The sequence below is a fragment of the Ornithorhynchus anatinus genome, chromosome 10 (genome assembly GCF_004115215.2).
Source record: "Ornithorhynchus anatinus isolate Pmale09 chromosome 10, mOrnAna1.pri.v4, whole genome shotgun sequence".
Lineage (NCBI taxonomy): Eukaryota > Metazoa > Chordata > Mammalia > Monotremata > Ornithorhynchidae > Ornithorhynchus > Ornithorhynchus anatinus.
In genome coordinates, this window is record NC_041737.1 from 19,526,553 (window position 1) to 19,539,020 (window position 12,468).

At 42.9% G+C, this 12,468-nt stretch overlaps 1 protein-coding gene across 2 annotated transcripts in view; it reads left to right on the top strand.

Annotated features, from left to right (window-relative positions):
- The first annotated feature begins 306 nt into the window (after positions 1–306).
- UGGT2 (UDP-glucose glycoprotein glucosyltransferase 2) overlaps positions 307–12,468 on the top strand; it is a 126,673-nt gene continuing 114,511 nt past the window's right edge. For both annotated transcript variants that reach the window (XM_029073585.2, XM_029073586.2), the window contains exons 1-2: positions 307–532; positions 3,677–3,759. In XM_029073585.2, coding sequence (XP_028929418.1) covers positions 375–532; positions 3,677–3,759 — 241 coding nt within the window. In that variant the 5' untranslated portion in view covers positions 307–374. The remainder of the gene's footprint in view (positions 533–3,676; positions 3,760–12,468) is intronic.

Consider the following 12,468-nt stretch of genomic DNA (forward strand, 5'->3'; position numbering starts at 1 on the left):
CCTTGGATCTCCCCCAGCGCTTAGAACAGTGCTGCGCCCCTAGTAAGCGCTTAACAAATACCAACGTTCTTACTGTTACGTGGCAGAGGCGGGATTCGAATCCATGACCTCCGCCTCCCAAGCCCGGGCTCTTTCCACCGAGCCGGGCCGCTAGCGGAGGGGCGTGGCCCGGGGGGGAGTGTGGCCAATCAGAGGGGCGAGGCCGAGCCGGGGGCGTGGCCGGGGGAGGGAGTGTGGCCAATCAGAGGGGCGAGGCTGAGCTGGGGGCGGGGCCGGCCCGATGGGCGGGGCCTCGTCGTGGCAGGAGCTGCGGGATCGAGCGAGCGAGCGAGCGAGCCAGGGCCGGACCGTCCTGCTGCCCGCCCTGGACGGCCATGGCGGCCGCAACTGCTGCCTCCGTCCCGTTGCTCCTGGGCTTCGTGTCCCTGCCTCTCTCCTTCTCCTCCTCCTCCTCCTTCTCCTCCTCCTCCAAGGTGGCGACGGCCAGTTTGGCCGCCAAATGGCCCGCGACTCCGTTGCTGCTGGAGGCGAGGTGGGTGCGGGCCCGGGCCGGTCCTTCCCTCCGCTCGGCCCCTTCTCCGCCCGCCTCCTGCCCCTCCTTTGTCCGGTCCCGGGATGCGGGGTGGGGGGCCCCGCTCGGCGACCCAAACCGCCCTTTGCCCACCGGACTCCCCCCAACCCCCCCCCCCCCACCCCGGCCCGGGAACGTCCCTCCATCGATCCGGCGATCGATCGAATATATCGACCGTTTGCTGCGTACGAGGCACGTGCGAGCGCGCACTCTAGCAAAGCCGTTGGACCCCCCCAGGAAGCAAGCAGCGCGGCTTAGAGGAAAGAGTAATAATGATGATGTTGGTATTTAAGCGCCTACTAGGTGCTAAGCACTGTTCTAAGCGCTGGGAGGGGATCAGGTTGTCCCACCTGGGGCTCCCGGTTCTTCATCCCCGTTTGACAGATGAGGTCACTGAGGGACAGAGAAGTGAAGTGACTTGCCCGAGGTCACACAGCTGACAAGCGGCGGAATTAGAACCCACGACCTCTGACTCCCAAGCTCCGGCTCTTTCCACTAAGCCACGCTGCTTGGGAGTCAGAGGTCGTGGGTTTTATTCCGCCTCCGCCTTCTGTCTGCTGTGTGACCTCGGCCAAGTCACGTCACTTCTTTGTGCCTCAGTTCCCTTATCTGTCAGATGGGGATTAAAGCCTGTGAGCCCCACAGGGGGGCAAGCTGATTCCCTTGGATCTACCCCGGTGCTTAAAACGGTGCTTAGGAACACAGTAACCACCTAATACCATCATTATTATTATTAGAGGGTGACGAGGAAAGCAAAAGTAGGCCCGGGAAGTGAAACATGGGAAGGGAATGTGAGGAATTTCATTCATTCAGTAGTATTTGTCGAGCACTTATTGTGTGCAGAGCACTGAACTAAGCACTTGGAAAGTACAGTTCAGCGACAAAGAGAGACAATCCCTGCCTGCAACGGCCTCACAGTCTAGAAGGTGGGCAAAGACAGATCTCAAAACAAGTTAACAGGCATCAGTAACATCAATATAAATAAATAGAATGAGATATATATATATATATACACATCAGAACAAGTAAAACAGGCATTAATATAAATAAATAGAATTATAGATATGTACATATATACACAAGTGCTAAAGGGCGGGGTGGTAGAGCAAAGGGAGTGAGTGAGGGGGAGCTGAGGCCTCTCCCTTTTTCAGTTTTTGCAACTCTGCTGAGATGTACATATTCCCCCTCCCCTCTGATTCCACTCCCTCTGCCTACTTCTCTGATTGAGCGCCCTGGATGTTGGGATGAAAAGAAATTGCCTCCTATAGTGTAAATTAGCTGATTCTCAGATAGATGATGATAATGATGATATTTGTCAAGCACTGTGCTAAATGCTGGGGAAGATAGAAGATTATCCGGTTGTCCTATGTGGTGCTCACAGTCTTAATCCCCATTCTACGGATGAGGTAGCTGAGGCACAGAGAAGTTAAGTGACTTCCCCAAAATCACACAGCTGACAAGTGGCAGAGTTGGGATTAGAACGCACGACGTCTGACCCCCAAGCCCATGCTCTTTCCACCAAGCCACGCTGCTTCTCTACTCAGTGGGATTTTTAGCCACTACAAACAATTAGTACAGTGCTCTGCACACAGTAAGCGCTCAAAAAATACTTTGAATAAATGAATGCCCAGTGTGAACACCAAGCCACGGCTGGCAAACTCTGTGGTTACTCTCATTGCTACCAGTCTCATTCTTCTTTCCCTCGTCTTTGCCCGCAAACCTTCCCCTTGTGCTTCGATTACTTCTGTATCCCCCAGAGCCCGGTTCCCAGGCTCTCCTCTCCCATCCTCTAATCCTCTTCCTCCTTTCACCCCCCAAGTACTTTTTCGATCTGTGCCCCTACCAATCCCTGCACTTTCACATTGCTACCTCCTTTGAAGAGTGACTTTTAGCAACTACTCTTCTGATTGATCCATCTTCCCTGAAATTTTTCTTAAAAGCTTTTTGTGCCCGATATAGGGGTTATTTAAATCAGGCCTCCAAAGATGAATCCTCACCTGCTTCTGAACTGCCCCCACCCTTTTCACCTCCAACTCCTACTTTGATTTAAATGTTCTGTTCTAGTTCTCCTTTTTGCTACCACTAAAAACTGAAAGGCTGTAAACACCTGTAATCGACATGATTAAGTATTGAGTGGATTTAGTACTCTTTTCCCATTTCATTTTTCCCTTCGGCAACCAGAACTGCCGATCAAGGACTGTGCACGTGTTGCTTTTCAGTCGTGTTTTAGGAAAATCTCTTTAGGGGTGAATAGAACAGTTGGGAAGAGAGACGATCCTGGGCCATTTCAGTAACTCAGATTCTTTTTATGTTTAGAACAACAAAAATATAATCAATCTGGATTTGCACTTGTAACTGCCTGTTGTTGCTACTCACATACTATACACCTGAAAGTGATTTTATCAGTTTTCTAAGAGGAAATAGCTATAGTCAAGTCAGAGTAACAAACTTAATTTTAAAAGTATTTTCAGAACAGTATGTTTATATAACAAAAATGAAGCTATTTCATCATAATACACTGCAGATTGAGTCATGCAAATCTAGAGTCCTGTGAAAATTGATGAAATTGGTGAAAACCTAAATTCATTGATAGATGTGAATTCAGCAGACTGGTTCAAATCCTGATTCCTTATAATTTTGTTTTAATTGGTGGATTATATTCCACAAAGAAAAAAATCTTCATAGAAGTACATGCCTGGAAATTTTAATTTAGGGGCCAATTACAGCAAAAAATATACTGTCCCTGTTTTTGTTTTTGTTGTTTGTTTTTTAGCCAAAAAAAACCACCCCAAAATCAACCTGTTCAAGACTGTCAAGTAGTACCCATATTCGGGGAAAAAAATAATTACTTCATGTTCAGGTTAATAGGTAAAAGAAAGACATCATTTCATTTTCTGAGGCAGTTAATCTGTTTAATCCTCAAGGTAAAAAGCCACCTCAGGCACGACTCAGAGCAACTGTTTCTCATTCTGATTTGTGCCACATGGAAATCACAAACAATAGTTTGACACATAATTTTACCATAGCCTGATACTCGGAGTATATGTTTTACTGTATCAAGCACTTGATTAAAATCCATCTATGGACAAAATTTTTTTTTAATAGTGAGTTTATGGCAGAAGAAAGTAATGAGAAGTTTTGGCAGTTTTTGGAGACTGTACGAGAATTAACAATATATAAGCAAGGAGGTAAGTGATGTGCATGTTTTAATCTCCAAGATAAGTAGAAATACATTAAATGTGTTTCCCTTTAATGAGAATACTTTTGTAAGATTTATCTAAAGGCTTACATAATAGAAGAAAGGTATTTTATAGGCATTTATTAGGAAAAGCATTTTGTATATAACTTTTGGAGCTTTGAAGCAATTATAATTTATTAGAAAAAACTGAAAATTACTTGTTGCTATTTATTCTTGAATTTCACTGACATAGTACACCTATTCAAAATGAACTTTACATGAATAATTTCACTTTCATATGTGTGCTTTTCATTTGGGGCTCTGAGTCTTTTCTTTGGCATAAATTTATTTTTGACTCTAGTAGTAAAGTGGTTCTGTGACAAGAGCAGTGGAATGGTACTACTTCCTTAGGCAAATCTCTTAATCTGTATATGCCTTGATTTCCCCATTTATAAATTGGAAGTGATGTTTTTTGCCTCTCCAATCTCATGGAGCTATTTTAAGAGTGAAAGGGGATGTATTTTTCCACCGAGATAGTGATTTACAGGCTGTATTGTGTACATTAAAGGTAACATTAAAAAGTCACGTTATTACACCCCCTCCTGTAGTCCTGCTGGTACTTGAAATTGTCCCCCACAGTGTCTGTGCCTGCTTTCTGTTTCTATATTTTAGACATGTAACATATTCTTATCGAGCCCTGCAATTGGTCCAACTGACAGAACACTGCTCTGAAAATCAGGTGACCTGGGTTCTAGCACTAGCACTTCCCGCTGGGACTATACTGTCATGATCAATCAGTGGTATTCTATGACCCTACTAAGCGCTTTGGAAAGTACTGTGCAATAGATTTGGTAGACATGATCCCTGCCCTCAAGGAATGTGCAGTGTCTGTCTATCATTGGTGAAGGTTTCTGATGGAAGAAAGCTCCTCGGGTGTAATATGAAGTGGACATTCATATGTAGTCCCAGCAACAATACTGAGGGATAGCTGGCTAATGTGGACATTAGGCTTCAGTTCTCTCAGCCTGTTGCACTCTCTGCCCCAGCAGGAATATGATTGGCAGGCACAAGCCACCATTACTACAATCAGTTGCTCTGCACAGATTCTCAGCCCCAAAGTCTGAGGATCAGCCTCATCCACCATTCCCAGTGGATCAACTTTTTAAAATTGTGATGTTCAGGAGGCAGGAGAGGCCTCCTGGCTAAGAATGGCACTGTGATTAATGGTGTTGAGAGGTTGAGTGAGTTTTGTTCTTCATGTCGACGCCTAGTTTGTTGCCTGTTTCTCGCCAAGGGGCGAGTGACGGGATTTGAGGGCTGGGCCCTCTTTGGAGCCAGGCACAAATTCAGTTAGCGGGAGGGCAGTGGGATAGGTAAGCCGATTCTCTCTCTCTGGGTTGTATGGTTGTTTTTTAGAATTCTTTCAGCATTTGTCTGTGAGTCAGGAGGAGTTAGTTATAGGCCTGTAGGACAAAGATGGCATTAAGTGATGAATGGAGATGCATGAGTTATGTGACGTTTCAACAGTGGTCTAGTTGCCTGCATCTTGCTAAGGGATTGGTGATGGGTTTTGAGGGCTGGGCCTGGATACAACAAGCAAGGCTCTGGGGACCTTCTTTGGAGCCAGAATCAGATTCAGGTGGTATTTTAGGAGGACATAGAATATGGGAAGCACTGTAGCCTGTCAAATTTGGATAGGGAGGGAGTTCCAGGTTATTTAACAATGTGGGCGAAGGGACGAAGGTGGAAGTAGTGACAGGGAAGTACAGTTGGGAGGTTAATGTGAGAAGAGCAATCTGTGGAGTAGTGAGAGAATAGAGTAGACGTGTAAAATGAGGTGTTGGTTGTGAGCCAAGTGTGAGTTTTTGTTTGGTGCAGAAAGACATAGAGTGCTGTTGCTGAGTGAGATCTCCAAGAAGATGGTCTGTGTGGCAACTTGCAGAATCGACTGGAAGCAGGGAGATGCTGGAGCAACAACTGCTGATACATTGGTCTAACTGTGATGTGATTAGTACTGGAACCAGGGAAGTAGCTGTTTGGGAAGGGAGGAAAAGGAAGAAATAGAAGATATTATGTAAGGAGAATCAGCAGATTTGGCAATAGGTTGATTTGTGAGAACTAAAAGACAATGAGGAGCCCAGGATAACACCAAAGTTGAGGATTTTGAGGACAGGGAGGATGGTGGGGTGACCAACAGGGATGAGAGGTTAGGAAGAAAAGGGGGTTTAGAGGAAAAAAATAAGTAGTTTGTTTCAGATATATTGAGCATGAAGTGCCACTGGAACATACAGGAGGAGTTCTCCTTGGGAGTTGTTTCTCCTGTAGATTGTAAGATTTTTTTTTTAAAATAATAATTGTTAAGCACTTACTATGTGCCAGGCACTGTTCTATGTGCTGGTGTAGATACAGTGTAGTTAGGTTGGACACAGGACTTGTCCCATATGGGGCTCACAGTCGTAATCCCGATTTTACAGATGAGGGAACTGAGGCACATAGAAGTTAAGTGACTTCAGACAGGTGGCAGAGCCAGTAGAAGGCAAGGATCGGGTTTGCTATCTCTGTTGTATTGTCTCTCTCCAGCATTTAGTACAGTTGTCAGCACACAGTAAGTGCTCAAGAAAACCCACTGATAAGTTAATAGAGGCAAGTTGATGCAAGAGTGTAGGTTACATGAAGCGTCAGGTCAGGTAGATTTAGGAGTTGTCTACATAGAGATGGTGGCTAAAGCCATGTAGACAGATCTTAGAGTTTTCTCAAGTCAGTCACCTACTGTTTGGAAGCAATGAAAAAACTTGACACACTGCTAACCAACACAACTATGTCCTGCCCATTTTATAAGCTGCCTTAGGGTATCATACTCAAAGGGCTCAGTAAGAGGTAAAGGGATAGGCCCTTTCTAATTTTTCATCAACAGAAGTAAGCACAAGCCAAGGAGAAATAGCTGTGGTGGAGTAAAGATAAAATAATCATAGCTAGGTGGGGGAGAAATTAGCAAAGGCTTGACTAGGAAATGAAAAGAATCACATGGCAGAGGTCTTCACAGGATCTCAGCTCTAGCAATAGTAATGGTATTTTTAAAGTGCTTAGTGCTTGCAGAGAACGGAACTAAGTCCTGGGAAAGAATACACAGGTATGAATTACACGTGGCTCGACCCTGTCCCTCGAAAATCTCACTATTAACACCTTATCTGGTTTCATACAGTTCATTTTTATGTTCCATGTGAGAAAGGTATGAAGAAGATGCACCTTTTGCTGCCAGAAAGGGGTGAGAGGTCTGTAACCTTTTCTGGTCTGCCACCCAAGATTTGGAGGCAGAAATCGGTACTTTGATATTTTAAAATGATTGAGCAATTTCTTGCCCTTAGGAGCTCATAGAGCTGTCTTTTACTGATGTTGGGCTGTTACCCATACATGTGAGTGTATTAGAATGAATTAATGTGTGACTACACTCCTACACTGATAGCAGAATTGGTGTCAGTTTTACATTGTGTATTGCTAGGTAAAATCCTTGGCTACGTATAGGGTTTCCTGGGTATGGTCTGGTATACAACCAATATTCTTCAGAATTATGTCTCCAATGGCATGTCAGATCTGGGAAGCAATGTGTAATAATTTACATATATTCTTGTGTTCATGCTTCTGTTGCAGTCATCTGCGTATCGCAGTTCCTAATGTTTGATGATGTGTAGGGTATGTTTAGCTACACTACTTTCCCTGTGGCTCACAACTGGTATTCTGACTCCATCTTATAGATCTCTACTTGCATCCTCAATCGTGGCAATATAGAAAAGATAAAACAAGACTAGATCTCCCATATAGTCATGCTTCACCCCAGTGGTTATCACATAAAGTTCAGAGAGAGTGCATTTAATTTTGACTTATTGAGCAGTTCCTGACTTTGAATTTGTGTATGCAAAAGTAATTAGTGAATTTTTCAGGACAGCTAAATTTGTTTACTAATTCCCAGAACCCTGGGTATTGATGGTGCTTAATACTTTTATAAAGTCAAGGAATACAATATAGAAGTATTAGTGTTGCTCTCTATGCTTTTTAATTTTTTTTAATATTTCATTTTACCATGCTGCCAAAATAATTTTGCTGGTTCACATTTTGTCTTTGGTCACACTGAGATGTAGGTAGTGCACTTATAAATGTGTTCTTCAGTAGACCGTTGGTTGGGTTCCAATGACCAATTCCCAGTTTTTGAAAGATGTAATGTCAGACAAGCCCAGGTGATAAATATTAAAGACAGGACAATCTGACAGTCACTTGCCAAAATGCACTTTGGGGCCAAGATACTCCTTCCCTAACAAAATAGGTAGGATATAATTGCAAAGCCTTAAAAGGATAAAAATCCTTGAACAGATTTTGGGAGAGAAGCCAAGGACATGAAACAGATAAAGACACACACTTGAATACAAAAAAAAATAGTAATCATATTGGGGAATCATCTCATTTGTGTTCATCCTAATAAAGGCCTCCTGAATTGACCATTAAAAGTGAGAATCGTTGCCAAGGATACTGTCCTCATTTATTTCCATTAGTAGTGGATCTTCAAATGGGTTCATTCACTGGGCATCCTAAATACTAGCTATCATGGGAGCATAATTTTCTGAAGAAGGGATGTTTTTGGTCAGTTACTTTTCACCCTAAAAAGGGGAACTGAAGTCTTTGGTGGAGGAGGTTATATCCTGGCTGGATTATTGTGTCAGCCTTCTCTCTGATCTTCCTTCCTCCTGTCTCTTCCCACTCCAGTATATTATTCATTCCGCTGCCCAGATCATCTTCTTAAGAAACGTCCTGGACATGTCACTCCCCTCCTTAAAATCCTCCAGTGGTTGCCTATCAACCTCCGCACGAAACAAAAACTTCTCACTCTGGGCTTTAAGGCTCTCCATCACCTTGCCACCTCCTACCCCTCCTCCCTTCTCTCTTTCTACTGCCCACCCCGTACACACCGCTCTGCTGCTGCTCACCTCCTCACCGTCCCCCGTTCTTGCCTATCCCACCGTTGACCCCGGCCCACGTCCTCCCGCTGTCCTGGAATGCCCTCCTCACCTCTGCCAAACTAACTCTCTTCCCCTCTTCAGAGCACTACTGAGAGCTCACCTCCTCCAAGAGGCCTTCCCAGACTGAGCTTCCCCTTTTCCCTCTGCTCCCTCTCTGCCCCCCCTTCACCTCCCTTCAGCTAAGCCCCCTTTCCCCCCTTTTCCTCTGCTCCTCCCCCTCTCCCTTCCCCTCTCCTCAGCGTGTGCTCATTTGTATATATTTTTATTACCCTGTTTATTTTGTTAATGAGATGTACATCTCCTTGATTCTACTTATCATGATTAGGTTGTCTTGTTTTTGTCTGTCTCCCCCGATTAGACTGTAAGCCCATCATTGGTCAGGGATTGTCTCTGTTGCCGAATTGTACTTTCCAAGCGCTTAGTACAGTGCTCTGCACATAGTAAGCGCTCAATAAATACTATTGAATGAATTAATGAAAGTGGAGCAGAAAACACTCTGAGCGAGGGAAGGATTTTTAGGGCTACCAGAATATTCTGTTTCAGCCTTATGTCTTTAAAGTTCTCTTAATACTCTTCTTCATTTCTGCTGCTATTCACATCTATTTTGAACTCTTCAGAGATGTTTTAATTATCTCTGAATATCCATTTGAACATTCTGTAGCATGTTTTTTTCCCTGCTTTTTTTCTTTCTGTTGCCACTGTTATTTTACTTGATTCCTCTTTGACCTTTCATTTCCTTCTTGGTGCAGTTTTCGTTTTTTCCTTATTTACTTTAAAGACAATTTTTGAGGTTATATGTGTTGTCTCTTCCCTGCACAGTATAGTATTCAGAGACTCAGTGTGTGCAATGCCTCTGCAGACACTTCTTTGCCAAATTGATATATGCGATTGGACTTCTGAGTGTTTTTAGTTCTGTCTTCACAGATAAGGTAACTGAGGCACAGAGAAGTTGTGATTTGCCCAAGGTCACACAGCAGACATGTGGAGGTGGAATTAGAACCCACGTTTTTCTGACTCCCAGGCCCTTGCACTAGCCACTAGGCAACATTACTTAATTTTTTTCTGGCGTTGACTACACAGGTCACTTCCTCAAAAGTCAGAGCTGAGGTCATGAGTTCACATTTTGGCCAGTTTTCTTTGCCTCAGAGGTCCTCCTTGATGGTGGAAAGCATGACCAGGAGTTCAGTATAGAGTTTTCTTACCAGCTGGGTAGGATGCTTTATTTGACTGCCATGAAAGTGAATCCAGATGTAGTCTTCAGGAGTGTCATGGTAAAGTGATACATATAGTAATCATTTAGTCAAAGTCCTTGGTTTGGACAGATTACTTAACCTTTTTTGGAGTTCAGTTTCTGTAAAATAGATTTGGTAATTAATACTTGCCTCTCCCTGCCTCATTGGGTTACTCTGAGAGCAAACCTGAAAATTGATGTGAAAGCATTTTCAACAGATGAAAATACTATACAAATTCAAACTTTAATAAGAATGTCACATATGATTTTATTTGATTCCCCTTTAGTTGAGAATACTATTCAAATTCTACAGAGTAAATATTAATGCCCTGATCAATCTAAAGTCACAAATCTTCTGCTACAACATTTTTGTATTCTGTAACTATAATATTAATTGTAGCATTTGTTAAGGGCTTCCTATATGCCAAGCACTGTATCAGGTGCTAGGTTAGAAACTAGGTAACCATGTTGGACACAATCCCCCCTTGGGTCTCACAGTATAAGTAGATGTGTCTGTTATACTGTTATATTGTACTCTCCCAAGCTTTTAGTACAGTGCTTTGCATCCAGTAACAACTCAATAACTACAATTGACTGACCGACAGGTAGGTGGGAGAATGAGTATTGAATCCTTGTTTTGTAGATGAAGAGACTGAGGTACTTAGAAGTTAAGTGTATGCATCTAAAAATTGTGTATATGGTTTGTTTCTTAACTCAAATTTTGGTCTTTTTTTGCTGAGCAATTGCAAGTTTTTCCAAGCCTCTTTGTGCTCATACTTCAAAGAGTTATTGATGTGTTTGATTCTTCTAGACTCAGTCGTGTGGTATTATTTAACCTCCATCACTTTGTGTGATGGGTCAGAAACGGAATAACACTTTATCAACAGAAAGTGGCAGTAATGGAACAGGCAATGCATTTGTTTCTTACTGTGTTTAGGTCAAGACTTTAATTGATAGGCCTAGGGGATCTAAATCTTAATTGCCAAGGGCCACCAGGTATGTAGGTGGATGCCTGTTCTCCATAGGTCAAATCAAAAGTTGACCTAAAAATCTGGGGTGAGTACTATTAGCAATCAGCAATAATCCAGAGTCAAAGGTCTGTCCAGAACTAGGGCAATAATCTACCCTTTCCTTACAGCTTTAATACATTCAGTTTTGTTCATTTTCTAAAATTATGTCCTTCAAATCAGGTCAAAACCTTTGTGTCATTTGTTAACAGCTAAATCCCTGGAGCATTGCAGGTCTTCAAGAGAATTCTGGTACTTTAGAATCAGATTTGGGTCTTAAACGTTTGGGGCAAACAATAGTCTCTTACTCCTTACTCGGTAAACTTCACTTATTCAGAGGAGCTGTGATAAAGTTCTGGATCAATTGGCCAAAATTTATATAAACAAAGTATCAATTTGTAATTTAAAATAAAGTTGGGTAGATTATTTGGCATGAAAAATGTCAGAAGCCCAATGCAGACATTCATGTAGGTATTTGCCACACACAGATTTACAAACTCTCATGATTAATCACAAAGATATCTTTATATGGATGACACATACATTCACTCCATCACTTTTTTCTCTGATAATTTTCTGCACACACACAAACACACACATACACTTCCTGCTTCTCCTTAGCTCCACTATTGTTTTAGTGGAAAGAGTGCTGCTCTGGGAATCAGAAAACCTGGGTTCTGGTCCCACTTTCCATCTGCTGTTGCTCTGCCATCAGTACTAACTGCTTAATACAGTGCCCTGCACACAGTAACCACCCAATAAATATCACTGATAGATCTGTGGTGAAAGTTCCTGGTCAAAATGCCACCTAAGGCATTTCCTGTGAAAGACCTAAATTGGAATTCAGAAATATAGTTGGCTACTACTGTGGATGGTGAGTGGCTACCAATGCAATTATGAAGATGTGGTGGCACAGCATTGGCAATATCAATCAGTCAACCGTCAATTGTATTTATTAAACCTTTACTGTGTGCAGTGCAATAAATCAATAGTATTTATTGAGTGTTTAGTGCATGCAGAGCACTGTACTAAGTACTTGGGAGAGTACAATACAATGGAATTAGCAGAATGTTCCCTGTTCATAATGAGCTTACAGTCTAGAGGGGGAGACAGACATTAGTATGAATAAAAAGTAATTTATAATAATGCAAATATATGTACATGAGTGCTATGGCATTGGGGGTGGGGAGAATATCAAGTGTCCAAAGTTGCTGAGGACTAAGCTTTTAGATGAGTACAGGGCAATGGGTAGACAAGTCCCTGTACTCCCTGCCCACCAAGTGCTTACGGTCTAGTGGTCTTTACAAAGTGCAGCATTCCTACTGGCTTATTCGTTACACTCCATAGCCCAGGAGGAATGTGACTGGCAAGCCAAAGAAAGTGTCAGTGATACTGAGAAGGCCACTAGCATTATAATAAATTCCTTTTGGTCGTTACTGTCCTGAAGTCTCAGGACAAAATTCGGCTATGGG